Genomic DNA, 27,798 nt, shown 5'->3' with positions numbered 1-27,798 from the left:
TCTCACAGCAGACACGCCCCTCGAAACAGAGCATTCAAGCCAGAAAGCTTAAATCAGTATAGAAAAAATGCTTTTTATTTCTAAATTATGAAATTTTTTTGATGTAAAAAACCATACTAGCAATATAAGTACACCTCAGGCAACATTACAAAATAATTTAAAAAAATCCATGCCATGGGACCTTTTAATTAACTTGAACAAAACTGACAAACATTAACAAGACCTTTGTTTCAAAATGTATTCAATCATTTTAGCGATTCTTATTTGCTACTTAAATCTACAACATTTTAAACACATCAAATATTAGATCAAATGAGTGCAGAATCAACTTTGCGCGGCTGTCTGTAATTGCGTCAAAGATCAGACAAATTTCCACGTGCATCTTGAAAAGCGGATGTTTTGGAAAGTGCTGAGGCAAGTTTTTGTGCCATCTACTGGTTTAGAGGAAAATAAAATCAAAGGAGCCTTTTACCCCGTGGAGCCTTTAGCCCCGTTGTACCCTATATATATTAGGGATGGGCGATATGGACTTAAAAATTTATCCCGATATTTTCTAGTATTTATTGCGATAACGATATCAATGACGATAAATGTAGTATCATTCCCCATGTTTTTGGATACAAGTGAAATTTAATTTTTTTTTTTTTTTATGTAAAATTCCACACCAGCCTTTTCAGAAATGGAAAAGTTGCAGATATAATTGTCTTCTGTAAAAGTGCAGGTAATGTTTAAATAGTGCAACTGTGCTAAAAAAACATCACACAATACAAACAATAATAATTTTGAAATCAATGACAAGTTTTACATGTAAACCGATTCTGTATTTATGCATAGCCTACATGGTGCAAACAGTGGTAAAAATAGCAGAAACAGCTAAAGTAATTATCCCAAAAATGTCTTCAGATTACAAAAAAGTTGAAAATAATGATTTAATGATAGAACTTCAGTAATTTGAGTTGATAAGATAATAATACCACGAATTCTTCTACTAATAAAAATAAACTGCACTAAGGAATAATGAGCTTCTGGGTTCATGAATATTAATCACGTTGTCAGCGCTCATTCAAACTGATTTGCTGAAATCAAAACAGGCACCGTAATAGGTGCACGCCAGCCAATGAGATTCCCGTTTGTGCATTCGTTTCTTCCTGTTCATGAAAGGCTGAATAATTATTTTACAGGAAAATACAACAAAGGATATTGTTTACATGTAGCACGTCAATTCTGTGTGGTATAAGACTCTCTCGCTCTCTCTTTGAGTGTGTGTGAAACACTGAGCGCTCTCAGTCGCGCGCCTCACACTAGTGTTTAATGTGCGTCAAATACATTGCGCATTCATTGAGTTGTTTTCGCTCTGCACGTGAGATGCGGATTCAGTGCCGCCGCTCCCATTGCGCAGCGCTTAGGGCACCGAGTGCTGCGGGTAGCACCACAAGAAAATCTCTCTCCAACCCCCGTTCAGCTATACAAAGTGATGAACGCAGCCACCGCGGCCATCATAAAGTATATGCTTTAAGCATCTAGAGACGGCCAGCGGTGGCACTGTGCGGATGGGTCGCGCTATCAACTAGGCTTTATCGTTATTATCGCGGGAAGACAAATTCTTATCGTGGGGAGAATTTTTACCGGTATATCGCAAACGATAAGATATCGCCCATCCCTAATATATATTAATTTATTATCACATTAAACTTAAGTGCTCATGCACTTTTTATTGAATATTTGAAGGCATAACAACTATAGACAGACCGATAGGCTAACTAGTGTGACCTATATCTTTTAAGATATTCAACTTTTATCGGTTCTTTGATTATTGACCCTTTTCACAGACTGTAAATCCTGCATCTTTTTTTGTATTTTCATTATTTTTTATTTTTTTTATGCATGTCATTTATAACACTAATACTTTGTATTTTGTTACTTTTGCATCAAATTACAAAAAAAAACAAGTTACTGCTGCTGTGAGGGTGTTTCTAATATAGCGTCTATGGGAGTGAAGGTAAAACTTTACATATTTCTCTCTTTTCACTGCTGTTGTCAATCTCACTCTATTTTTTCCCTCTTTTTGAAAGTTGTAAAATTACTATTGTGGAGTTTTTCTTTTGCTATTTGAGCAAATGGGTACACAAAAAAATATTTAATGGATTCTCTCATTCACAGCTACAATAGTTAACCCAACTATGACGACTTCTGCTTTGAGAAACCTGGAAATGTGAAAAGGGTCTATTGGGTTAACAAATAATTGTTGGTATTTTTACACTTCTCTCTGGAAAATAAATGGCTGTTAATTAAAATGTTTAATAATTATGTAATTGTTAAGCTACACATTTCTCACTGGAGAATAAATATCTTATTTATTCAGTAATTACATAATAATAATGGTTTAATTATTCATAATGTTTTATTGTTGTATTAAAAAGCAGAAATAAAACTACAAACTGGTTTTAAATATCAGTTATTAGAAACTTATCTGTATTGTTATTGACCATAAAATGCAATATCAGTTGATCTTTAATAATAATAATAATAATACAAAATAAAATAAAAATCCAACTGTTGCATTTGACAGTTGTGGAAAAAAATGTAACGTGTTGATGCAATCCCTCACTTCTCATGATGAGAAATGAATTTTTGTTGGTAAGTAAAGAACATAATATGAGAACATTTGATGAATTAAATTGATGGATGAAGTCAAGTAAAGTTTTGGGAAAACTGGAATGATTGTCTTTCGTTCTTGTTCGATACGAAATTAATTTTTCAGAATCAATAATAGAGGAAAGAAGAAATGTGAGTAGGAACCCTAAGAGCCTGTCTGCCCACAGTAACAGACACTCATTATCTCTCGGCACATTGTTCTTAGGCGTTGGAGATGAAGTGGGAGACAAAAAGAGTCAGAAGAAGGCAGCAGATAACTACTTTAGCTCTTATTATACAGGTCTTCCTGCTTCTTATTAGTTCTGTAACTGATTATCTGCTGTCGTATGTCATTCAAATGCAATCTGAAGATTTAAACATAAGCAATGTTCTCCTTAAACAGCAAATATTACAGAAGGTCAGAGTCAAGCAATGGTTATTTAATGTGCAGTAACGCCTACAACGTGAAGAGCAAGTAGTACACCTCAGCATTTTCCAACAAGTTTGACATCTGACACACTTCCAAATCACCACCTCATGTGTTTGAGGGGGAAATATTCTGGCATGTGAACAATTTTTACAGCTTTATTGTCACAATACAGTCAGCCATCAATGAGACACTTTGAAGTTACTCTATCTCCACTTTCTTCAAGAGGTGTGAGATTACATTGTTCACTCTGATAACAGTTTTCAGGTGTTTATCTCAAGAAAAGTCCATGAATAAACGCAATCTTCCTCTTTCTGCTTAGAAATGTTCCTTGATCGTGTTTGGACATCCTGCAGACTTTTATAACTGGGATATTTAGAAGCACATGGTGCATTGTGACACTGTGAAGTTTGTATTTTCATGCATATTGAGCTTTTAAAAGGGAGAGAAGTCAGTTTTCATGTGTAACACAAACTTATCCAGCCCTCATATTTGGATCATTTTCTGGGGGGCATGCCATGCAAGGCATTTAGATACAGGGTTAGTGCTTGGGTATAAAACCCTCTTTGTGTTAAAGAATCCCATGAGGAGGGATAGTTTGTCCTATCGCACTTTCAATTCGTCGTGTTTCTGATACATTTGTATCATTTCTCTCTTCCTCTACAGGCTTTAAACAGGGGGATAGCAGCGGTCAAAGAGGATGCAGTGGAAATGCTGGCCAGCTATGGTCTGGCCTACTCCCTCATGAAGTTCTTCACAGGCCCTATGAGTGATTTCAAGAACGTAGGGCTGGTCTTTGTCAACAGCAAACGGGACAGAACCAAGGCAGTCCTCTGTATGGTCGCCGCAGGAACCGTGGCTATCATTTTCCACTCTCTCATTGGTCAGTCTACCAGTCTATCATTTCCTTACTCCACCGATAGATAGATAGATAGATAGATAGATAGATAGATAGATAGATAGATAGATAGATAGATAGATAGATAGATAGATAGATAGATAGATAGATAGATAGATAGATAGATAGATAGATAGATAGATAGATAGATAGATAGATAGATAGATAGATAGATAGATAGATAGATAGATAGATAGATAGATAGATAGATAGATAGATAGATACCTAGATAGATAGATAGATAGATAGATAGATAGATAGATAGATAGATAGATAGATAGATAGATAGATAGATAGATAGATAGATAGATAGATAGATAGATAGATAGATAGATAGATAGATAGATAGATAGATAGATAGATAGATAGATAGATAGATAGATAGATAGATAGATAGATAGATAGATAGATAGATAGATAGATAGATAGATAGATACCTAGATAGATAGATACCTAGATAGATAGATAGATAGATACCTAGATAGATAGATAGATAGATACCTAGATAGATAGATAGATAGATACCTAGATAGATAGATAGATAGATAGATAGATACCTAGATAGATAGATAGATAGATAGATAGATACCTAGATAGATAGATAGATAGATACCTAGATAGATAGATAGATAGATACCTAGATAGATAGATAGATAGATACCTAGATAGATAGATAGATAGATACCTAGATAGATAGATAGATAGATACCTAGATAGATAGATAGATAGATACCTAGATAGATAGATAGATAGATACCTAGATAGATAGATAGATAGATACCTAGATAGATAGATAGATAGATACCTAGATAGATAGATAGATACCTAGATAGATAGATAGATACCTAGATAGATAGATAGATACCTAGATAGATACATAGATACATAGATACCTAGATAGATAGATAGATAGATAGATAGATAGATAGATAGATAGATAGATAGATAGATAGATAGATAGATAGATAGATAGATAGATAGATAGATAGATAGATAGATAGATAGATAGATAGATAGATAGATAGATAGATAGATAGATAGATACCTAGATAGATAGATAGATACCTAGATAGATAGATAGATACCTAGATAGATAGATAGATACCTAGATAGATAGATAGATAGATACCTAGATAGATAGATAGATAGATACCTAGATAGATAGATAGATAGATACCTAGATAGATAGATAGATAGATACCTAGATAGATAGATAGATAGATACCTAGATAGATAGATAGATAGATAGATACCTAGATAGATAGATAGATAGATACCTAGATAGATAGATAGATAGATACCTAGATAGATAGATAGATAGATAGATACCTAGATAGATAGATACCTAGATAGATAGATAGATAGATAGATAGATAGATAGATAGATAGATAGATAGATAGATAGATAGATAGATAGATAGATAGATAGATAGATAGATAGATAGATAGATAGATAGATAGATAGATAGATACCTAGATAGATAGATACCTAGATAGATACCTAGATAGATAGATACCTAGATAGATAGATACCTAGATAGATAGATAGATAGATACCTAGATAGATAGATAGATACCTAGATAGATAGATAGATAGATACCTAGATAGATAGATAGATACCTAGATAGATAGATAGATAGATACCTAGATAGATAGATAGATAGATACCTAGATAGATAGATAGATACCTAGATAGATACCTAGATAGATAGATAGATAGATAGATAGATAGATAGATAGATAGATAGATAGATAGATAGATAGATAGATAGATAGATAGATAGATAGATAGATAGATAGATAGATAGATAGATAGATAGATAGATAGATAGATAGATAGATAGATAGATAGATAGATAGATAGATAGATAGATAGATAGATAGATAGATAGATAGATAGATAGATACCTAGATAGATAGATACCTAGATAGATAGATAGATAGATAGATAGATAGATAGATAGATAGATACCTAGATAGATAGATACCTAGATACCTAGATAGATACCTAGATAGATAGATACCTAGATACCTAGATAGATACCTAGATAGATAGATACCTAGATAGATACCTAGATAGATACCTAGATAGATACCTAGATAGATACCTAGATAGATACCTAGATAGATACCTAGATAGATACCTATCTATCTACTCTAGATACTCTATCTATCTACAGTTAGGGACCCTAACTGTCCCTAACTGTCCCTAGGACCTTTTCCTGGACCGTTGCCACCTGGTGGAATGACCTGCCTATCTCAATTCGTGCGGCCGAGTCTGTAGCCATTTTCAAAAAACGTCTAAAGACACATCTTTTCCAGCAACACCTGACCGATCGAGAATAGCACTTATCATTCTATTCATTGTCTGTCTGTCTAATTTATTTATTTAAAAAAAAAAAAAAAAAATTGTATACTTCTGTGCTAGACTAACTGAGACTTGTTACAGCACTTACATATTGCTGATATTGTTGCCCTTCGACTGCTCTAGCTGCTTCTATTGCCCCCATTTGTAAGTCGCTTTGGATAAAAGCGTCTGCTAAATGACTAAATGTAAATGTAGATAGATACATAGATACATAGATACATAGATAGATAGATACATAGATAGATAGATAGATACATACATAGATACTTACTTACTTACTTACTTACTTACTTACTTACTTACTTTATTTATAGACACAATAAGAACGAGACGTAAAAAAAAATAAAAATAAAAACAATACACACTCCACACAAACTAATAACCAATAATAATAAATAAATAAGTTAAGAGTTGCTATCAATAGTAGTATTAAAATGCACATTAGCAATATTCATTGTACAGTCTTATAGCAGCTGGTATAAATGATCTCCTGAATCGCTCAGTCCTACAGTCTTGCATGACTAGTTTGTACTAAACGTACAGGGAATACCATTTTTTGTTTTGCACTTTTCTAAACAAATGCGTCATGATGGTAGACTTTGCGAGCGGTGTTATGACTGGAGCAGGACCTCAAATGGTCTTAATCACTCAGACTCTACTCATAGAAGGCAGTTGTAACTATTCTCTGGAAAAGTCATTGCACAAAGGAACATTATATTCCAAGCACTGTGTTGACGGAAAGGCTTTTTTGCCAGGTTACTACATGCCTGTTCTATGTACTCTCAGTGAATGGAGAGGCCTCTCTCACACAAACTCAGGGGGGTAGTAGATTGCCATTTATTTTCGGATCTTCATTCACCCTCTATGATTATATTGTCAAATTGTGCAAAATACTGCACTCCTACTCAGCAGGAAATTAGTTCTGCCACCCATATTTACCAAATTACAAATACTTAAGTTTGTGGGTTTGTGGTTTAAACAGTCCAATCATCTTAAAACAGTCTATATGTATAAAGTTTATAGGTGGCTTTAACTACTATGTAGTAACATTTAAATTAATAATTTGATACAATGCACTTATTGTGTACTTACATGTTTTTACATTGTACTTACATTTTAAAAATGACTTGCATGTAATTACTGTAATTAATTACACTGTTGACCCTTCCCTTACACCTTACCCACACCACCACACCTGTCCCTAACTTTACCATTAAACTTACCCACACCACCACACCTGTCCCTAACTTTACCCTTAAACTTACCCACACCATCACACCTGTCCCTAACTTTACCCTTAAACTTACTCACACCACCACACATGTCCCTAACTTTACCCTTAAACTTACCCACACCGCCACACATGTCCCTAACTTTACCCTTAAACTTACTCGCACCACCACACCTGTCCCTAACTTTACCCTTAAACTTACCCACACCGCCACACATGTCCCTAACTTTACCCTTAAACTTACTCACACCACCACACATGTCCCTAACTTTACCCTTAAACTTACCCACACCGCCACACATGTCCCTAACTTTACCCTTAAACTTACCCACACCACCACACATGTCCCTAACTTTACCCTTAAACTTACCCACACCACCACACCTGTCCCTAACTTTACCCTTAAACTTACCCACACCGCCACACCTGTCCCTAACTTTACCCTTAAACTTACCCACACCGCCACACATGTCCCTAACTTTACCCTTAAACTTACCCACACCACCACACATGTCCCTAACTTTACCCTTAAACTTACCCACACCACCACACCTGTCCCTAACTTTACCCTTAAACTTACCCACACCGCCACACCTGTCCCTAACTTTACCCTTAAACTGACCCACACCACCACACCTGTCCCTAACTTTACCCTTAAACTGACCCACACCACCACACCTGTCCCTAACTTTACCCTTAAACTGACCCACACCACCACACCTGTCCCTAACTTTACCCTTAAACTGACCCACACCACCACACCTGTCCCTAACTTTACCCTTAAACTGACCCACACCACCACACCTGTCCCTAACTTTACTCGTATCCCACCTCAATATCAGCAAGTGTTTTGCAATACAATACACACTAAGTACATTGTACTTATTTCTTTATGTAAGTACACAGTAGTTAAGGCCACCTAATATAAAGTGGGGCCAAACATTTTATTAGAAGAATAAAGGATATGCACATTGAATACGTCAGCACTACCCCAAATACATTTGCATTTACACAAATAGTCATTAACATACAAAGCCAAAAATCAGAGCCATTTTCAGCTGCTCCGCAGTGTCCATATGGCGCTTACCGCTATGAGTGCATGAAGAAAGAATGTTACCAGGGTAACCTCGAGGAATTTAGGACACAAACCATCACCCTCTTGGAGGAGGGCATGCATTTTTAACCACTAAGCCAACACCAGTCCGCCGCATTTAATGATGTGCTTTTAAATGAAGAAATTACAGTCTGTAAACATAACATGCTCACTCTCCATCATCTTGCGTGCTGTCTCAGGCATGTTATGCCCATTTGCACAGCGAGTGAGTTTGGTAGAGCTGCGTCATCCATCTGTGGATCACATCACTGCACACATTACTGAGACACGGGAGACATGAGAACTGTGTCTTTGCATGCTATTTGCAGACACATGTCATTTGTGTACATTATTGATAATAATAAAATGTAATCTCATTCTCACTTTTCCTTGTTTAGCCTACACAGAGCTGGGCTATTACATCATTAACAAACTGCATCATGTGGATGACTCTGTGGGGAGTAAGACCCGGAAGGCGTTTCTCTATCTGGCAGCTTTTCCTTTACTTGACGCCATGGTGAGTGACATGCCAGCCCTGGAGATACTCGTCATAATGTCACTGTATGTTCTTGCTCTGACCGTCAGATCTGGCTCGCCTGCCTGGCACAGATGGACAGAGACAGTATGTGTGTGTAATCGTGTGCGGTACAGCCAGGCATCAGAGCCTGTTCAGATCTGGAAAACCATCAAGCGCCAGCCCACGCAGAACGTCCTGTGCCTCTCAATGGAGGTTTAACTGTAGCAATGCTTTATTTAAAGTGTTAAGTCTCTAGACTAGAGAGTGAACCCAATTTACAGCGAGTCCATGAACCCTAGGGGATGAAATTCGGTACTGCCGGGGGGGAGGGGATCTCAAAGTATTGCTTATGGACAAATGAAAATACACAGAAATGTTAAGCAGCAACACTATTTAGAGCATTGCTAATAATAAGAAATGTTTCTTGAGCAAATCAGCATATTAGTATGATTACTAAAGGGTCATGTGACACTAACGACTGCTAAAAATTCAGGAGTAAATTACGTTTTAAATTGTAATATTTCACAATATTACTGTTTTTACAGAAATTAATATTTTGATCAAATAAATGCATTAAAATCCAGACCCAAGAATTTTGAATGATGGTGGATACTGTAATATAAAACTACATGACTGATGAATAATGTTTATTTTAATGGCTTTGCAATGTTATCATCAATATATAGTATGCAAATGCATATATATATATATATATATATAGTACTATAGGAATAAAATACACCACACAATTTAATTTAATATGTAATTATACATATACTATATGCTCCATCTATATATACTAAAAGGCCTGGATTAGTGAATGATATCCACCTATGCCCCATGACATTTTGTACGAATTATGTGAGTAACTTCCATTAAACTGTAAACAGTCAGCGAAAGGTTCGCTCTATGAATGCAATAATAAGCATCGAACATTAAAATGAAACCTTGAAGTGTAAAAGCATTAACAAATTATTACAACAGACATGAATAACCCCAAAAGCTTGATTATTTCTACAGCAATATTACAGACAGGTTCAGTATCAATAGTAATATTTATCTGTATTTTGTAACACAACGTCGCCTTAATCGAAAATGTCCATTAGGTGATAATTTTTCAATGTGATTTCCATCATTTTGACATACAGTAAAAACAAAATGTTAAATATTACAGTAAAAACTGCTAATAGTGATTAGAATGAGACGATTACATTTTAATGCATCCGTGTGAAAACAAACCTGGAAAGAGACGTGAGGATTTGGGGAGAAAAACAAGAGATTCTTGGTGCATTCCAGTGAGATATTGATGGGATATATTGTAAATTAAATCATATATGTATACGTTATATACAGAGCAGTTGTCTTCATACTGTTACAGCAGAATGCAAAGGAGAAAGAAAAAAAAATCAGGGGCAAAAGAATGCAGCGACTGAAAAGAGCCATAGATATTCTTGTTATATATACACCATGCCACATTAAAATACCAAGCTGATGTCTGAACATGAAGGAAATCTTCCAGCTTATTAAGTCAAACTGGCGGAGAAGGATTATTTGTAAATTGTAGCGCAACCTTATGATTTGAAATTATTCGTTTCAGTCTTTTTGAGTGGAACATCCCCAAACCAGAAGTGTCTCCTATAATCTAAAACGCAGTCGGCTCATCTGGAAAAGGTTTTTTTGGGGAATAGTGCCAGTTGATACCAGCTCTTGTCTGTGGTTTCAGGCCTGGACTCATGCCGGGATCCTTCTGAAGCACAAGCACAGTTTACTGGTGGGATGTGCCTCTATTTCTGACGTCATTGCACAGGTGAGTGTCAGATTCATTCAATCAGCATTGTTTGATTTCACATTTCATATGTTAGTGTTTATGTTTTCGATGTTGTGTAGAAATGATAATTGAAGGTGATATAATGGGTTGTCTATAATGTGTGCTTTTCATGGTCGTGGTGTAATTTGTTTTTATTAAGCAAGTGTTTGTTTGAATTAATAATAGTCTGTATGTGCCACGATAATGGCTATATTTATCACTGTCATTGTAATCAGGTTACATGGTTGTGCCTTTCTCTCTTCTCTCTCTCTCTCTCTCTCTAGGTTGTGTTTGTAGCTATTTTGCTCCACAGTCACATGGAGTGTGTGGAGCCCTTGTTGATCCCAATCCTCTCTCTGTACATGGGAGCCTTGGTACGTTTCACTATCGTTGGTTTGGGGTACTACAGGAACATTCACGACAACATCCCTGACTCCAGTGGGCCTGAGGTTGGGGTACGTCCAATGTCTCTCTTTACACCAATGGCATTTTACAGTGTAAATCTGTCACTACTGACCTGCTATCACAGCTACATTGGTCATTTTTTCTTGCTCTGTCCCCTCAAATGTGTGCTCCATACTGACACTCGCTCTGTGTAATAGGGTGATGCCACTATTAAAAAGATGCTAAGCTTTTGGTGGCCGTTGGCTCTCATCCTGGCTACACAGCGGATTAGCAGACCCATCGTCAACCTGTTCGTGTCACGCGATCTGAAAGGAAGCACAGCTGCCACAGAGGTTAGTCTGGCAAACGCACTCATGCCTTTACGGCCTTTAAACATCAAATTGTAGCCATAATCATTATTTTCAGTCATTTAGATACAGCATATGTATGAATATGTAGCTAATACTAAAACTTAGCTACACATAGAGAAAGGCTCCAGTAGCTCTGCATATTTTCTTGCTCTGAAAATATGCTGAGAAGGGATGGAGGAAACGGTTTCTTTTATTTCTTCAATTTGACATCTATTTTTATTTTAACTGAAGCGGTGGCGTCAGATTAGAGCTTAGATCTGGCTCAAAAAATCTATCCCGACCCTGCCCGAGCCCGTGTTGTCCGAGCCCGCCCCTGCTCAGCCCGACACATTAACTGTAATTATGAGCCCGAGCCCGATTTAAACCCGGCCCTTTTTTAATACGTGTGCGTTCTCACGAGAACGAGCCTGTAATGAGTGAAGCAGACCGGTGTGACGCTCAGCTCAATAACCCGCTCTATGCCAGCGCTCCACTCGTGAACCCTCACCGCTCGCTCAAATCCCTCAGACATGACATTTATCTGTACTGTAGCCGAATATACTTGTTGTAGCCATTAAACAATGTATTTTGTTTCATATTTATGTTTAAATATTATGTCGTTTGATATTTCATCTGATTATGAAAAGTGCAAAGATGCGAGTGGGTCAGAAATGAGTTTGGTGGTTATTATATTTTGTTTAATATTAAGTTTTGTTTTGTTTCGTAGAAAGCCTTTCTTTAAAGCGAATTTCTTTTTTGTGTAAATTGTATTTTAATCAAGGTTTCGTCAGCCAATTGCCTGGATTCAGAGGTGGACAGTAACTAAGTATATTTACTTGAGTACTGTACTTAAGTACACTTTTTGAGTATCTGTACTTTCCTTGAGTAGTATTTTTTCTGGAAACTTACGACTTTTACTTCACTACATTTGAAAGACAAATATCGTACTTTTTACTCCATTACATTTCTATCAAGGCCGTCGAAGTAGAAAGTCGTAGCCGCTTTGAAAGTCAGTGAATGATTCGTTTTCTTCTTTAAAAGGTGATTCTTTTTTTTTTCTTTTTCTTTTTGTGCAGACGGCCTATCAGTAATCACTCTTGTAGGATCACATGAAGTTCAATGATTTCCAAGTATTTTTGGAACACTAATCAATTGATGGCAAAATAGAAGGTGGCAGTTCCCAGACGTAATGCGCGCAACCATAGTCATACTTAAAAGTTAAGATTCAGAAGAGCAGACGTGGATAAGTCTGAAAAAGTGCACACAGAAAGCTGCCTCTCAGACGCCAGACCACAAGAACTGAATTTTAGTCTATTGAATCTACTAAAATCTTATTATAGTCAATTAAAACTAAAACAATTCAGATGCCTAAAATGTTATAGTCAAAAGACTATGACTAAAACGAAAAAAAAATTTGCTGTCAAAATTAACACTGGTATGAAGTATGGTCGGTCAAATGATTTTTATAGATTTACCCGCCAAGTTGTCGTAGCCTTGTGGATACAGCGCTAACGCATAGGTAACGTTCGACAATGATGTTAGTTAGCATGCAAAAACGTAGTTGGGCTAATAATGTTAACTGAAGTCCTTTCAGAAATGTTTTTTACATAATCCTGTTAAGTAAACACAATGTAGAAACCTTTCTTTTCTAGTATGATTTTGACTTTGATAAGAGCTTTGTAACTTTTAAACAAGTATTTAAATGAGGTATGCTAGCATGTCAGATGGAGCATGACTGGCTGAAACCACCATGATGGAACAGCGCGCATTCATACAACAATGCAACAATAATAAAATAATGCGTTTACTTTTACTTTTGATACTTAAGTACTTTTAAAAGCAAGTACTTCTGTACTTTTACTTAAGTAGCAATCTATCTTTACAACTTTCACTTGTAATTAAGTAATATTTAACCAATAGTACTTTTACTTTTGCTCAAGTAATGGAGTTGTGTACTTTGTCCACCTCTGCCTGGATTTAATAAATAAGAAGCAAATAGACTATAGCAGACTATACTCGTGACATGAAGGCGCCGGAGCGATCACTTTCATTGCACATGAACTCATAAATAAACCCAAACTCAGCAGCTACTTGCCTCACAGACATGAGAAATGTGTATAGAAAGCTTGAAATGTCCACTTTAAAATGAAACAATTTGTAGACGAATCCTGACTTGTGCAACTTTGTACACATTTGTTTCTTAGTTGTAGTATTAGTTCTTACTTTGCTAAATATATATACAGTATATTATTTCTGATTATGGCATAGCTTTCTGCCCACCCAATTAGGCTAATAAAGTAATGATTAAAAAAACAAGTCAAGTCAACTTTATTTATATACGGCTTTTAAAGAGGCTATATGCAACTTTTTCCCCAAAATAAACGTAACAATAGCCTTTTTATTTTACAATTTATGACTCAAACATCTCCTGATGAGCATACTGACACCTTGTCCGCTCACAGTGGGTGCACCTATAAGCCTGTATCCTATTTTTCCTATTTTCTGTCGGGTCGTTTTTTTCCCGCGCTGTCTGCGGATGTGACGTCACCACCGCTGCGAGAGCGAGCAGAAAATAAGAGCAGTTCTGTTTTTTGGCCACAGGTGTCAGTCGCGAGTTTAAATTTCAGAAAAACGCATATAGCCCCTTTAACAATGTAGATTGTTTCAAAGCAGCTTTACAGTGTTAAACAGGAAAATAATGCAGCATAATTTTATTCAGCTGTATAGCCATTCTGGAAAAAATGCTGATGTCATCTGTTCATTTCAATTATCATACAGTGACTGTGGGCTTTAGATCAATAATTAGATCAGTAATTTAGTTTAAATGGTTAATTTAGTTTATTAATTAGATTTATTTAGATGTTTAGTTGAAAAATTTAGTGTCCTAAACTAAAAAAACTTTTAGTAAAAAGTTACTAAAATTAGTTTAAGCTCTGAAAACTTGAACAAAAATAAATGAAAGCTAAATAGAAATATTAAACATGACAAAAGCACATAACAAAAGTACTCTAAAATTAAAAAGCTCAAAAATACTAAATGTATAAATGATACAGTAATAGCATATAAATACTAAATACTGAAATAACACATAATAATAAAACTCATTTATTGAATAAAACACTTCATCTCATAGAGTGGGATAATTGGGTTTTTGCATCCTGAGTGCTGCATTTATGGACCACTTTTCCCCCGGCTTTAATTTAAAGCTAGGTTATTTATACAACAGCTGTAATGACCAAACAAGCTTTATTGTCGCTTTAGTTGTTTGGTGCCTAGATGTCAGATATATTTGACGTCACTCGGCTATAGAAACATTAATTATAAACAGATTCAATTGTGGGTGTTTAATGTTACCATCATCTTTCCGGTGTTTTCCAGGCTGTTGCCGTTCTCACAGCAACATATCCAGTGGGTCATATGCCGTATGGCTGGCTCACTGAACTCAGAGCTGTTTACCCTGCATTTGACAAGGTAAGTGTTGTTGTTTTACCTTTAAACTAACATTTTTTTAATCCTTAATCACACGGTGCTCAGAAGCTTAATGCTGATCATCCTCCGCACATATACTTAAGTTAAAATGACAGCTCTCCATCATCTCCTCCCAGTATCAGGAAAAGTGTGCGTGCACTTTTTTGCACTTTTTTTATACCACACACTTCTAACTTTGTCTCATACCCTTAAGGAATGACACAATTAGTTTATACTGTATTTTCCACCTTTTCTATGTGCTAATAGTGCAGTATGTCTATTATCTTGTTCTACTTTTATGACAATGCAATCTTTTTTTTGGGTGAAGAGAGTGGGTTCATGGCGACAGACCTGCAGCTAGAGTCCCAGAGACTGTAATTATAAAAGGCGCACAGTGGTGAGGTGTTATTTATGGATGTTTGCCCGTAGAAAAAGGACTCAGCGTCCGCAATTTGGAAGTCCACAGGAAATGTTCTCTGGCCGAGGTGGCTGGTCAACCGTAGTTAATACTTTTATGGATGATCTACATTACTGTCTAACAGTTTGAAGTCTGTAAGATGTTTAAAATGTTTTTCAATAAGGTCTCTTTTGCTTACCAATGTATTCATTTTATCAATACAAATACAGTAAAAACAGCGATACTGTGAAATGTTATTACAATTTAATATAATATAATATTGATGAACAGCATTTATTTTAAACACTGTTTTTTTTAACATAAGAAATGTCTTTACTATGACTTTTGGTCAATTAAATGCATCCTTGCTGATTCATTTCTTAGTGTACATTTATAAATGCTCAAAACATTGTACATTATCAAGAAGAAATGAACTGCTTTCCTCACATCTGCTGTTTGTCTTTGTTCTCCTCTCATTTTCTAGAATAACCCGAGCAACAAGTTGACCAACAGCGGGACAGTTGTGACAAAATCCCACATCAGGCGCTTCACTTTTGTTTGTTTGGCTCTTTCTATAACAGTAAGTTCATTCTCAATCTTCGGTCTCCGTCTGGCTTTAATAACACTTTTCATATTTTGGTAACTGTGGTTTGCTGAAGTTCAGGGAGTTTAAAGGTGCTGTGGGAGTTTATTGTGACTGTGGGCTGCAGTCATATTTTTTTGTTTAGCCAATCAGGAGGAGCTTTCTAGCTGTCAATCATAACAGCCCATATATGGAAAGCAGGAAAGTTAGAACATGGTAGATAGAGCTGTTTAGTTTGCCATGGAAAGTTTCCTATTGAAGTGTTTCATCCTCAAATTTCATGTTTATTTTATTCCCCATTGAGATGTTGCTACACAGCTCACCACAGTTGTACCACGCTTCTGTGTGTGTGTAGCCTGGATGCCAGCCGAACTTAGCCCCGCCCACAACATTTTTACTCGGGCAGTTCGGTCTGGACTTGATCCATAGAGAAGTAATTATGCCCGAACAGAAACTGTTCGGACCAATGAAATTGTCAGGGCGGGCTTTAGACGATGATGGACAGATGATCAACAGTAACGTAATCATTCACATCATCAAAGGCGCTTGGGTTGAGTTTGTTCTAATCCTAAATGGAGAACTTGTTCGTATATGCATTCACCTTCACTATTTCTCTCAGAAATGATGATCGTGTTGGTAAGTACTCTGTGTATCCTTAAATTCTTTTTTTACAACACCGGCAAAGATCGTTTACACTCATCTTTTTCTTCTAACGTTAGGCTACTTATTCCAGCGTGCGTGCAGACAGGGTTGCAACAAAACCCGCCCAATTGCTAACGTTCCTCAAAACTAGCCAAAAACAAGCCCAATAGCTTTCCAGGGGGGGTTCACCGGGAAAAAAGGCATTTGGGGGGTAATATATGTGTTATGTTGGCAGGGCTGGCAGCTAAAAATCGCATTCATGGGTTTGTATATCACATAATTGGGTCGCTTCAACCCGCGGACATGGCAACACAGTGCAGTTGAGTTCTGTTGACATTTGACAACTAACGTTATGCGTCGCTCCGTTGCTCTGATTGGTTGTAGGTCTATCCAATTGAGGTCTTTCCTGGTTCAGTTGAAACACGCCCCATAATCACAGCCCAACGGAGCAGATCAGACTCATATTCTGACTAGAATTGAGTATGACAACGTCAGGCTAGTGTGTGTGCATTGCTGTGTCTGAAATCACATGCCGTCTAGTAGTAGGTTAAAACCACTGCCATTCACAGATCCTATAGTAAAGTTTTCATCAAGATTTGAGACACCTGCCTTTACATGCACATGAACTTTAATGACATCCCATTCTTAATCCAGTTTAATATGGAGTTGGCCCACCCTTTGCAGCTAAAACTGCTTCAGCTCTTCTGGGAAGGCTTGCCACAAGGTTTATGAGTGTGTTTATGGGAATGTTTGACCATTCTTCTAGAAGTGTGTCTGAGAGGTCAGGCACTGATGTTGGACGAGAAGGCCTGGCTCTCAGTCTCCGCTCTAATTCATCCCAAAGCTGTTCTATCGGGTTGAGGTCAGGACTCTGTGCAGGCCAGTCCAGTTCCTCCACACCAAACTCGCTCATCCATGTCTTTATGGAGCGACGCTTTGTGCACTGGTCAGTCCTGTTGGGACAGGAAGGGGCCGTCCCCAAACTGTTCCCATAAAGTTGGGAGCATGAAATTGTCCAAAATGTCTTGGTATGCTGAAGCATTAAGAGTTCCTTTCACTGGAACTAAAGGTCCAAGCCTAACCCCTGAAAAACAACCTCACACCGTAACCCCCCCCCCCCTCCACCAAACTTTACACTTGGCACAATGCAGTCAGACAAGTACCGTTCTCCTGCAACCGTCAAACCCAGACTCGTCCATTGGATTGCCAGACAGAGAAGCGTGATTGGTCACTCCAGAGAACACGTCTCACTGCTCTAGAGTCCAATGGCGGCGTACTTTACCCCACTGCATCCCACGCTTTGCATTGCACTTGGTGATGTAAGGCTTGAATGAGCTGCTCGGCCATGGAAACCCATTCCATGAAGCTCTACACACTGATCTTGAGCTCATCTGAAGGACACACAAAGTTTAGAGGTCTGTGGCTCTTGACTCTGCAGAAAGTTGGCGACTTCTGTGTCCCTCAGCATGCGCTGACCCCGCTCTGTGATTTTTACGTGCCTGTGGCCGTGGAAGTGATTGGAACACCTGAATTCAAGGAATTGGAGGGGTGTCCCATAACTTTTGGCAATATAGTGTATGTCTTCTATATAGTAGGGAAGTAGGCATATTCGATGCAGGGCATGTGTTTGGGGGCGGGGGTTTTGAAATAGGGGCATGTATAATTAGTAGATAAATCTGGCTACAGCACATTTAATTTGGTATGTTTTTTACTTTGCTGCCTATATATATTATTTAAACCCACATATCCTAATCAGTAAATATTATATTTCCTTATTAATTTTTTTATTGTTCCATTTGTCCCCTGAATTTAAAATGCAATAGAAAAAAATCCATAAGCTTCTAATTCCTCTCCTTAAACACATAGTTGTAAAGCTGTAAGGACTGCATTAGGATAGTGAGTGCTTTTAGAGTCAGGCTAATGATTAATTGATGCTGTCTGCTTCTGTAACAGGGTCAGATCTTCACTCCCTGACCTAGATAAAAGCCTGCTTAGTATGACACTACAGTGATCATTTTTATTCCATAATTTCACTTCTCTGTCAGTGATGTGGTGGGAGAATCAGGATTGTATGAGTCTGTGTCATTAGGACAGCAAGGCTTCTGTTTAATCTCTTATGTAAGTGCTATATTGTTTCGCCCAGATGGCCTCTTGACTGAAATGTTGCATGAATGCACCGCTATGGATGAATTCTATAATTTCTCTACATTTTAATGAATCGCTCAGTGGCATCAACATTTTGCTTCGAAATTTCCCCTTAGGACTTTATTGTAAATGAAATATGATCGATGGTTGGCTTGTGTTATTGATGTTAAGGAGTTGTAGCAAGTTGTAGCTCCTTTGACATGCATATCTGTGCACACACACTTCCCATTCTAGTGCTGTTATCCACATTTCAAAGGCTCTTCTCCACCCGGATCGATATAAACAGTTATGAGTGTAAATGTTAGTGTTTTGATAGCTGTGTTAACTGGGGTAAGTATAATATACTTGCTTCCTGATGTGTGCAGGCTCTAAAATTAACATGCATACTACTATGATATTACATTCCACTACATAACCAGATTTTCTGGATGGTCTTACTCAGGTATCTGTCTTTCTCTGTGCAGCTCTGTTTTGTGGTGTTCTGGGCGCCACACATTTCTGAGAGGATCCTAGTGGACATCATAGGAGTAGATCATGCCTTTGCAGAGATGTGTCTCGCCCCATTACGAATTTTCTCCTTCTTTCCCATTCCAGGTATTTCCCTTTCTGTAAATTTCCATAAAGACACGAACATTTTATACAGTTTTGGGGAAAAATCTGAACACTGATTTCTACCATAGAATAATAAATGCAAAGAAATGACAAATTTTAACCATTACAGTTACTATTGGTGGTTGAAAGCATAATCAAAATGGCCGAAATATTTAATAAACAAGCACATAAGACACAGGATATACACTACCGTTCAAAAGTGGGAGGACTTTTTAATGAAAGAAGTCTATGTTCACCAAGGCTGTGTTTATTTAATCACAAATAAGTAAAGACAGTAACACTTATAAGGTTTCTTTAGTTAATCTTAGTTAACTACTTTAGCTAACATGAACTGCACTTCTACAACAGTTAATAATCTTAGTCTTAGTTAATTTCAACATTTACTAATATATTATTAAAATCAAAAGTTTTATTTGTTAACATTAGTTAATGCACTTACATGAACAAACAATGAACAGCTGCACTTGTAGCTTTATTAACAAAGATTAATAAATACTGTCACATGTATTGCCCATTGTTTGTTCATGTTAGTTAATACATTAACTGATTTTAATAAATGAGAGCTTATTGTAAAATGTTAGGACAGTTTTAAAATAACTGTTTTCTGTATTAATACATTATAAAATATTACAGTCTTCAGTGTCACATGATCCTTCAGAAATCACTCTAATATGCCGATTTGGTGCTCAAGAAACATTTCTGATTATTATCAATGTTGAAAATAGTTGTGCTGCTTTAATACTTTTGTAAAAGCCATGATGCATTTCTTCATAAAAATTGTTCAAAAGAACAGCATTTCTTTAAAAATGGAAATCTTCTGTAACATTATAAATGTCTTTACTGTAACTTTTGATCAAATTAATGCGTGATTGCTGAATAAAAGTATTAATTTAGTGGAAGAAATCATAAACATTTGAACCGTAGTAGATGCACTCCTTACTTTGCGAAGGACCCATGTTCAGATTCTGTTTAAATCTGCAAATTATCCTGGGGCCTTCTCACGACGAACAAAAAAAGTGTGATCTAGGGTCTGATGTGCAGTGCATTATCAAATGGACAGATGGTCTTAGGGGGACCAGTTGCTCTTTAAAAAAAAGGCCCATTTGAAAAGGCAAAGGTCATGCTTCAGTTCCAATGCCCCAGGCTCACAGAAACTGAGAGAGAAAACCACAATGAGAGCTCAAAGTACCTTCACATTTTTTACTTGACTTTTATGATATAATGGTACATGTAAAACATGTTTTCACGTGATTGCTCGAGACTGAATTCTCTGTTGTGTTTTTTTCATCAGTGACCATTCGTGCTCATTTGACTGGTTGGCTCATGACCCTGAAGAAAACCTTTGTCCTGGCACCCAGCTCTGTCCTCCGCATCATTGTCCTCATCACCAGTCTCATAGTGCTGCCTTACATGGGGTAAGTGTGTGATAGTACAGTACTGGGTGGAAACGTCAAACATACAGATCACTAATTGTGTGCATCGGACTTGTAAATTGTATATTAAAATGTGTTAGACTGTGTTGGAAAGCTTTTCATGCTCAAATTGTGCAGGGTACACGGGGCTACACTTGGTGTTGGGTCTCTGCTGGCTGGTTTCCTTGGGGAGTCCACTATGGTTGCAATCGCAGCATGCTATGTCTACCGAAAACAGGTACAATAACACTGAAGCCTGTAGGTTTTTCTGATGAGAAAAGTTGTTTTATATTTGATTAGTGAATACAGTTAAAGAGCACTAACAAATTCAGCTCTGTGAATCTTCAGACATGTTCATTCCAATACTGTATTGTGTATTTTAAGCACACACACACACACACACACACACACACACACACACACACACACACACACACACACACACACACACACACACACACACACACACACACAGACAGCAGAATGGGGGTAGTTATTTCAATAACTATAAGGTCTTGAGTCAAAAGTCCAGTTACATAAATGTGTTTTCTCTAGCAGTGATTTATGCTCGTTTCAAAGTTCAATAATTCTTCCAAATTAAACTTTTTGCTACAGCTGTTGGCTGAACAAGTAAACACAATAAAACCACACTGACGTATAAGACAAGGGTCAACTATATCTTGAGGGTCGATTTAACTAAAGGTTGAACTGTTCTCAGAACAATTTTTTTTATTTCTATTAAAGGGTTAGTTCACCAAAAATGAAAATTCTGTCATTAATTCCTCACCCTCATGTCATTTCAAACCTGTAAGACTTTCGTTCATCTACAGAACACAAATGAAGATATTTTTGATGAAATCCAACTACCACTTTGACGCTTCAAAAAGTTCATAAAGAGATCGAAAAACGTTATGAATCGCGCAGTTTAGTCAAAATTTTCTGAAAACACGATCGCTTAATGTGATGAACAGATTGGCCGCGTTTCCACTGTCGGGCCAAAAGCAGGCGTGCTAGTGCGTACCAGGGCCGGTCGTGTTTCCACGGTCACTTCTGGGGCTTGATCGGGCCTCGTCTGGGCTTCCATGTGGCCAACGGCCAGTGTTTTTGGCCCGCTGAATACCTTGGTCCAAAGCGAGCCAGCTCGCGCTAGCGGAGTGGTTATGAACCAAGGCAGAGTTTTCTGACTCTACGGATGATTTCATATATCAGCATTAAAGACTTTTAAAATCATTTTAGCTCAACTCACTTTCAGACTGCAGCAAGTGTCTGAAATGACTTCTGATTGTGATCCGGTGTGATTCTGTTCACTGTATAAGGCATAAAAAGTGATGTAGAGCTGCAATTAATGATTATTTTTTTCTGTCGACTAATCTAACGATTATTTTTCCCGATTCATCTGATGATTATTTTTTACTGATTATTGTATTTCAAAGAGGGTAGTGAATTTGTATATTATTTTAACGTGAAATCAATGAATGATGACGATATGAATTGTATTTCAGGAAGGGTAGTGTACTTAAGCCATTTTATAATGAAATGTATATAACTAATGATACTATTCATCATAAAATGTATACAGAGTAGGCCTAATTAGGAAAAGTTCTTTACTATAATAGTTGAGTATGATTTACTTATTGATTTGTGTCAATAGTAAACGAAAATGCACTTGTATTTATCTGCAAAAGGTTCACAAACAGGAGCTTTCAGCATAGTTTTAATGTATAACTAGTCGTCTATTTTTAAGATATACATGTGCATAAACAACGACTAAAGCTGCCAGAAGTTTTTGTCCAAACTTCAAATACACATTTAAATTATTAAAACTAGAGGCATATCTTAACTTGAATGTTACTTTAATCATGTACACTACCTATATACAGCATGTTATTATGCATATGTGTTTGGGACAGAGGGGAACCGGTCGCATTTACAGCAGATATATGCAGCCCATAATAAATAAAGGCACGAGACGTACTGGGGTCGGAGAAGAACACCGGAAAATGTGACCGAATGGACAATATTCGTCTGTATTTGCAATACACACGCCACGGTTCAGCTGCACAAGACGAACACTGGCAGTGTGAATAAGCCCAATGGGCGCACGGCTCCTGCTCTGAAACCGGCGTTACAGAGCGAACACAGCAGTTTTATTCAGCTTCTGTTTAAAGTACTCCCACACTTTTGAATGTCGCGGTCTGGCTTTATATGATAAATGATAATTTTCACTATGCCCGAGAGCAGAAGCCGCCATTATTCTAGATCTGTTCTATTCTAAGACATTCTAAGATTCTAAGACATCTAGCCTTTATTATGGATATTTATGATTAGCCCGGCCCGTTGAAAGCCTTGGCTCACACTGGCGCGATAGTGGAAATGCGGCTATTGAATTTAGGCTTTTATTCACATATAAACATTCATCAACTTGCACATCAGATATGGTAAACGGAAGCTCAAGCATGTTCGCTTGATGTGGGAGAACCAATGAGGTTCATTCTCGTGTTACGCAGCACGTTTGAGCTTCTGTTTGTGTTTGCTGATCACTGTTTAAATGTGAATAAAAGCCTAACTTCAACCTGTTTATATGTCAATATGTTAACATTAGTTAATGCACTGTGAACTACCATGAACATTTGTGCTAAGTAACATTAACAAAGGTTAATAAATGCTGTAAAAACAAATGTTAGTTAATGCATTAAAGGGATAGTTCACCCAAAAATGAAAATTAGCCCATGATTTACTCACCCTCAAGTCATCCTATGTGTATGACATTCTTCTTTCAGACGAATACAATCTGAGTTATATTACAAAAGTGCAGGCTAATCCAAGCATTAGAATTTGATTCATAGTTGCTCTGTTTTTGAAGTCCATAAAAAGTGCATCTGTCCGTCAAATAACTGCTCCACACGACTCTGGGGTGTTAATAAAGGCCTTCTGAAGCGAATCGATGCGTTTGTGTAAGAAAAATATCCATATTTAAAACTTTACCAAGTAAAGTTCCAGCCGATCGCCTTCCATGGAAAAGTGTTGAATGTTGAAAGTGAAACTCAAGATGCGTTCGTGACGTCATGACGAGCGGACCTGGTCGCGTTAGTCTTTCGATCGGCAATTTTTCCATAAATTGAACTGGGAAGGCGGTCGGCCGAAAGTTTACTTTATAAAGTTTTAAATAAGGATATTTTTCTTACACAAACGCGTTGATTCGCTTCAGAAGGCCTTTATTAACACCCCAGAGCCGTGTGGAGCAGTTATATGACGGACAGATGCACTTTTTATGGACTTCAAAAACAGAGCAAATATTACTGCCATTATAAAGCTTGGATTAGCCTGGACTTTTGTAATATAACTCATATTTTATTGTCTGAAAGAAGAATGTCATATACACCTCGGATGACTTGAGGGTCAGTAAACCATGGGCTAATTTTCATTTTTGGGTGAACTATCCCTTTAACTAAAGTTAACAAATGAGACCGTATTATAAAGTGTTATTTTTTACAAACTCCACAACACATATTTCATTGTAAAACCTTTCTTGCATAAATGTCACATTCAGTTCAATATGACAAATGATGTACACGTATGAATGATTTAAACATGATCAATAAAACCTAGTCCGTTGTGTTAAAATGACTTTCTGCCCTCACAGAAGAAAAAGAAAGACTCAGATGAAGACCTGACCATCGACGGGGAGGATTCGGCCCCCATGAACGAGGTCAGGACCGGGGGTCGCATGGACGACATCGTGGAGCTCAGAGAAGAGGACGAGGAAGAGCTGGAAGAAGACTGAGCTGTGGATAGCTCTAGGCTGAGCAGGATGCATTGTGGGAATCAGGGCCTTCTTGCTTTCTCGGGCAGAGTACTTATTGCTTCCTGTCCCCTGCTGCCGCCCTTTCCCTCCTGCCGAAGCGACTTTTCAATGTGCACAGTTCAGATAAACACAGAGGGAGATTTAGATATCAGTTGTGAAGACTACAGGTGTCCGCTGTAGCATATCTTTGTTACAGTTCACAAACGTCTTCCAGCTGCCGTCAGATTTTGTTTTTCTTCTGATGCAGGTCAGTGAAGATCTTAATTTGTACCAAAGCAATGTTGTGCATTAACTCTCTTATTTATTTTTTTTCTGTATGCTGATCTTTAATGTGCTGCCGTCCTACACATTTCAAAGGAAAGACGATGCTAAATGCAGTTACATCATTCCTGTTTCTTCTTCTTTACCTCTAATATTTCACAGAAAGGACTTGATAAGACACTTGAGGTCCGGGGCAGTGGACCAACTCACACTTTTTATTTTTGGGCTTTTATCATTACGAGAAATGTCAACAGAGGAAGTATATATATCACAGATTTATATTGGAATTGAGAATGATTTTGAAAACAGCAGTTTCAGAGTGACAAATGGTTGGAGTTTATGGGTCATCTAGAGGACCTATTTTTCTAAATATACATACCATATGTTGTAGGTGTATAAACTGATACATTTTGTATGGGTGATGTTGTGAACTCTGTATATTGTATAGGAAAAGCAAGAATTGGACTGTGTGTTTTCATAATTACGTCTTTTTCTTAATTTATTTTGGGCATTTATTTTGTATCTCAGGATGTTCGTAAAGGAAAATATTAAAGCACTATAAAGTCTGATTAATGATCCCTTCCCCATGAGCTGTTTTTCACGTTTCTCCATTGGACAATGACAACACAGCTGTTACAGATGTCTTAAGCCAGTGTTTGTTTCATTTAGATTATAGTGAAGTCTGGTTTAGCTTGTATTAGAGATGTCAGGTGATAGAAACATTTATTACAGTTTACACACACACACAAAAAAGTCTTTGGTCCTCTTATTAAACATTGAAAATGTGGTTTAAAGTGATCTATATGGTGAGGTTCTGATGTTCTGTCTTCTATTAAAATGAAGAAAAGAGTGTGTTTGTCACTTTTACTGCAGCTGGTGAGAAGTCTGCTACAAAGAAAATGGAAAATTATATCTAGATGCCTCGTATATCGAGATCTATAGAGAAAATAGTCAACTTTTTAAAAAAAAAAGGTAAACTAAATGACATCGAATTGACACCTAATTTTCACTGTGACTGGAGCAATCAATGGGTGTCATAGCGGTGAAATGACGCCCCCTACCGTGCAACTTTGACACTGCCAGGACATCTGAACACAAAACGGAGGGCGAGTGAGACACGAGAGCGGATGCCATAGTGCAGGGGTTTGAGGGCTCCCCAGAACATTTCAGGGAATAAAAAGACAAAGTAAAAATGGTTAAAGTCTACTGAACATTAAAACTGAATTTAAGAATTGTATATGTTTGCTTTTTGTTTTTCTCACTATAGTCCCCTTCATCTCACTCACTGGGGTTGTAAGGCAGTTTTCTTAACACAGTAGGGGGAATTCTACGGTGGCCCAGTAGTGCACAACGCAATATAAAAAGCAAACATAAGTTCACAACTAGAGGTCTTCACGGGTCCAAAAATTCATACCCGAACCCGAAGAGACCCGTAATGTGCTTAACGGAACCGACCCGGACCCGTCTATTATTTCAAAAGCTGGACCCGGACCCGTGAAGATCCGAGAAATGCCAAAAACGTCAATAAACAAGTTATGAAAAATATAACTTTTTGTCTTACCTAGCCGTCGTCTCCCTTCCTTGTAACGTTACTTGTGATGCATTACATCCTTGCCAAAAAGTTAAATCCATGTTATTCCTCTCTTGTTATTCCAAGCATGCTTAATTCACTCATCATTTCAGCTTTAAAAGTCCACTTTATGTCACGGTGACGGATGACAAATGCGTCTTTGCAGATTTGCATTTCGACTCGAGTTAACTCGCATAATAACTTTGACTGTTTGCCTTTTTGAACTATAATAGCGATTGCTCGTTCGGTGGCCGCTGACGTCCGCATTATTTATTTGCTATAATCTCTGTGAGCGAGCCTGACCACCAAAACTTTAAGAAATAAGACGGTTCATTCATATTATTATTTAAGTCAATCACAGCGGAAGCTCGGGTTGCCATAGAAATGACACGCGCTTGATACTGCACATGCGCGGTGGCTGGAGCAACCTGAAATATGAGCTTTTTTACGCAATTTGAGCATCATAGAAAACATTTGTGACAGTTCAACTGAGATTTTGTTGCTGATTTTAAATATATTATTTAAATATAATTTCAAATCAAACTTCAACAGTGCGTCACACGTAGACAGCACTTACTTTTTTCTCATGTTTGTCCACAATATGCATGAAGGATGCCCGGACAGAAGAGGTGCCGTGGGTTTAACTTCTTTATATTCGTTGTTTTTTAGCTTTTTTCACACATCACTCATGAAGGTAACCATTATTATTACCGTGCGCTTGCAGAGAGAGCGAGCGAGCGAGAGAGAGAGAGAGCGAGCGCGTGAGGCGAGCGAGCAAGAGAGAGAGAGATCGCTCGTGTTTTTCTTCTTTCTTTTTTTTAAACCTTATTTCCCGGCTCACACTTTTCTTATCCTAATTTTACAGTTGCAAGTTACAAAAAACACACAAGCAGTGCTGACTGACTCTGATCACGGGCAGGTGTTCTCCGAGTCCGGATCGACTCGGGTATTGCACACAATGTTAAACAGACCCGGGACCCGTAGTAATAGATTGGGACCCGACCCGGACCCGGCTGATCATTTAAAATATAGACCCGAACCCGTACGGGTCCCGGGTCGGGTCCCGGGTCCACGGGTCTCGGGGGCTCCGTGAAGACCTCTATTCACAACACCAATAAATCAAGCCACAACACAACGAAAAAGCCACAACACAACAAAATCAAGCCACAACACAAAGAAATCAAGCCACAACA

The 27,798-nt window shown here is 37.5% G+C and overlaps 1 protein-coding gene across 5 annotated transcripts in view; it reads left to right on the top strand.

Annotated features, from left to right (window-relative positions):
* ankhb (ANKH inorganic pyrophosphate transport regulator b) overlaps positions 1-25,880 on the top strand; it is a 29,917-nt gene extending 4,037 nt beyond the window's left edge. For all 5 annotated transcript variants that reach the window (XM_079819017.1, XM_079819016.1, XM_079819015.1 and 2 more), the window contains exons 3-13: positions 3,728-3,944; positions 9,051-9,169; positions 10,893-10,976; positions 11,261-11,431; positions 11,579-11,713; positions 15,089-15,181; positions 16,060-16,155; positions 19,410-19,539; positions 20,849-20,972; positions 21,108-21,207; positions 24,613-25,880. In XM_079819017.1, the coding sequence (XP_079675143.1) occupies positions 3,728-3,944; positions 9,051-9,169; positions 10,893-10,976; positions 11,261-11,431; positions 11,579-11,713; positions 15,089-15,181; positions 16,060-16,155; positions 19,410-19,539; positions 20,849-20,972; positions 21,108-21,207; positions 24,613-24,753 (1,410 nt within the window). In that variant the 3' untranslated portion in view covers positions 24,754-25,880. The remainder of the gene's footprint in view (positions 1-3,727; positions 3,945-9,050; positions 9,170-10,892; positions 10,977-11,260; positions 11,432-11,578; positions 11,714-15,088; positions 15,182-16,059; positions 16,156-19,409; positions 19,540-20,848; positions 20,973-21,107; positions 21,208-24,612) is intronic.
* The last annotated feature ends 1,918 nt before the right edge of the window (positions 25,881-27,798 follow it).

The sequence above is a fragment of the Gobio gobio genome (genome assembly GCF_949357685.1).
Source record: "Gobio gobio genome assembly, chromosome: 6".
Lineage (NCBI taxonomy): Eukaryota > Metazoa > Chordata > Actinopteri > Cypriniformes > Gobionidae > Gobio > Gobio gobio.
This window is presented reverse-complemented; position numbering and strand designations above follow the sequence as displayed.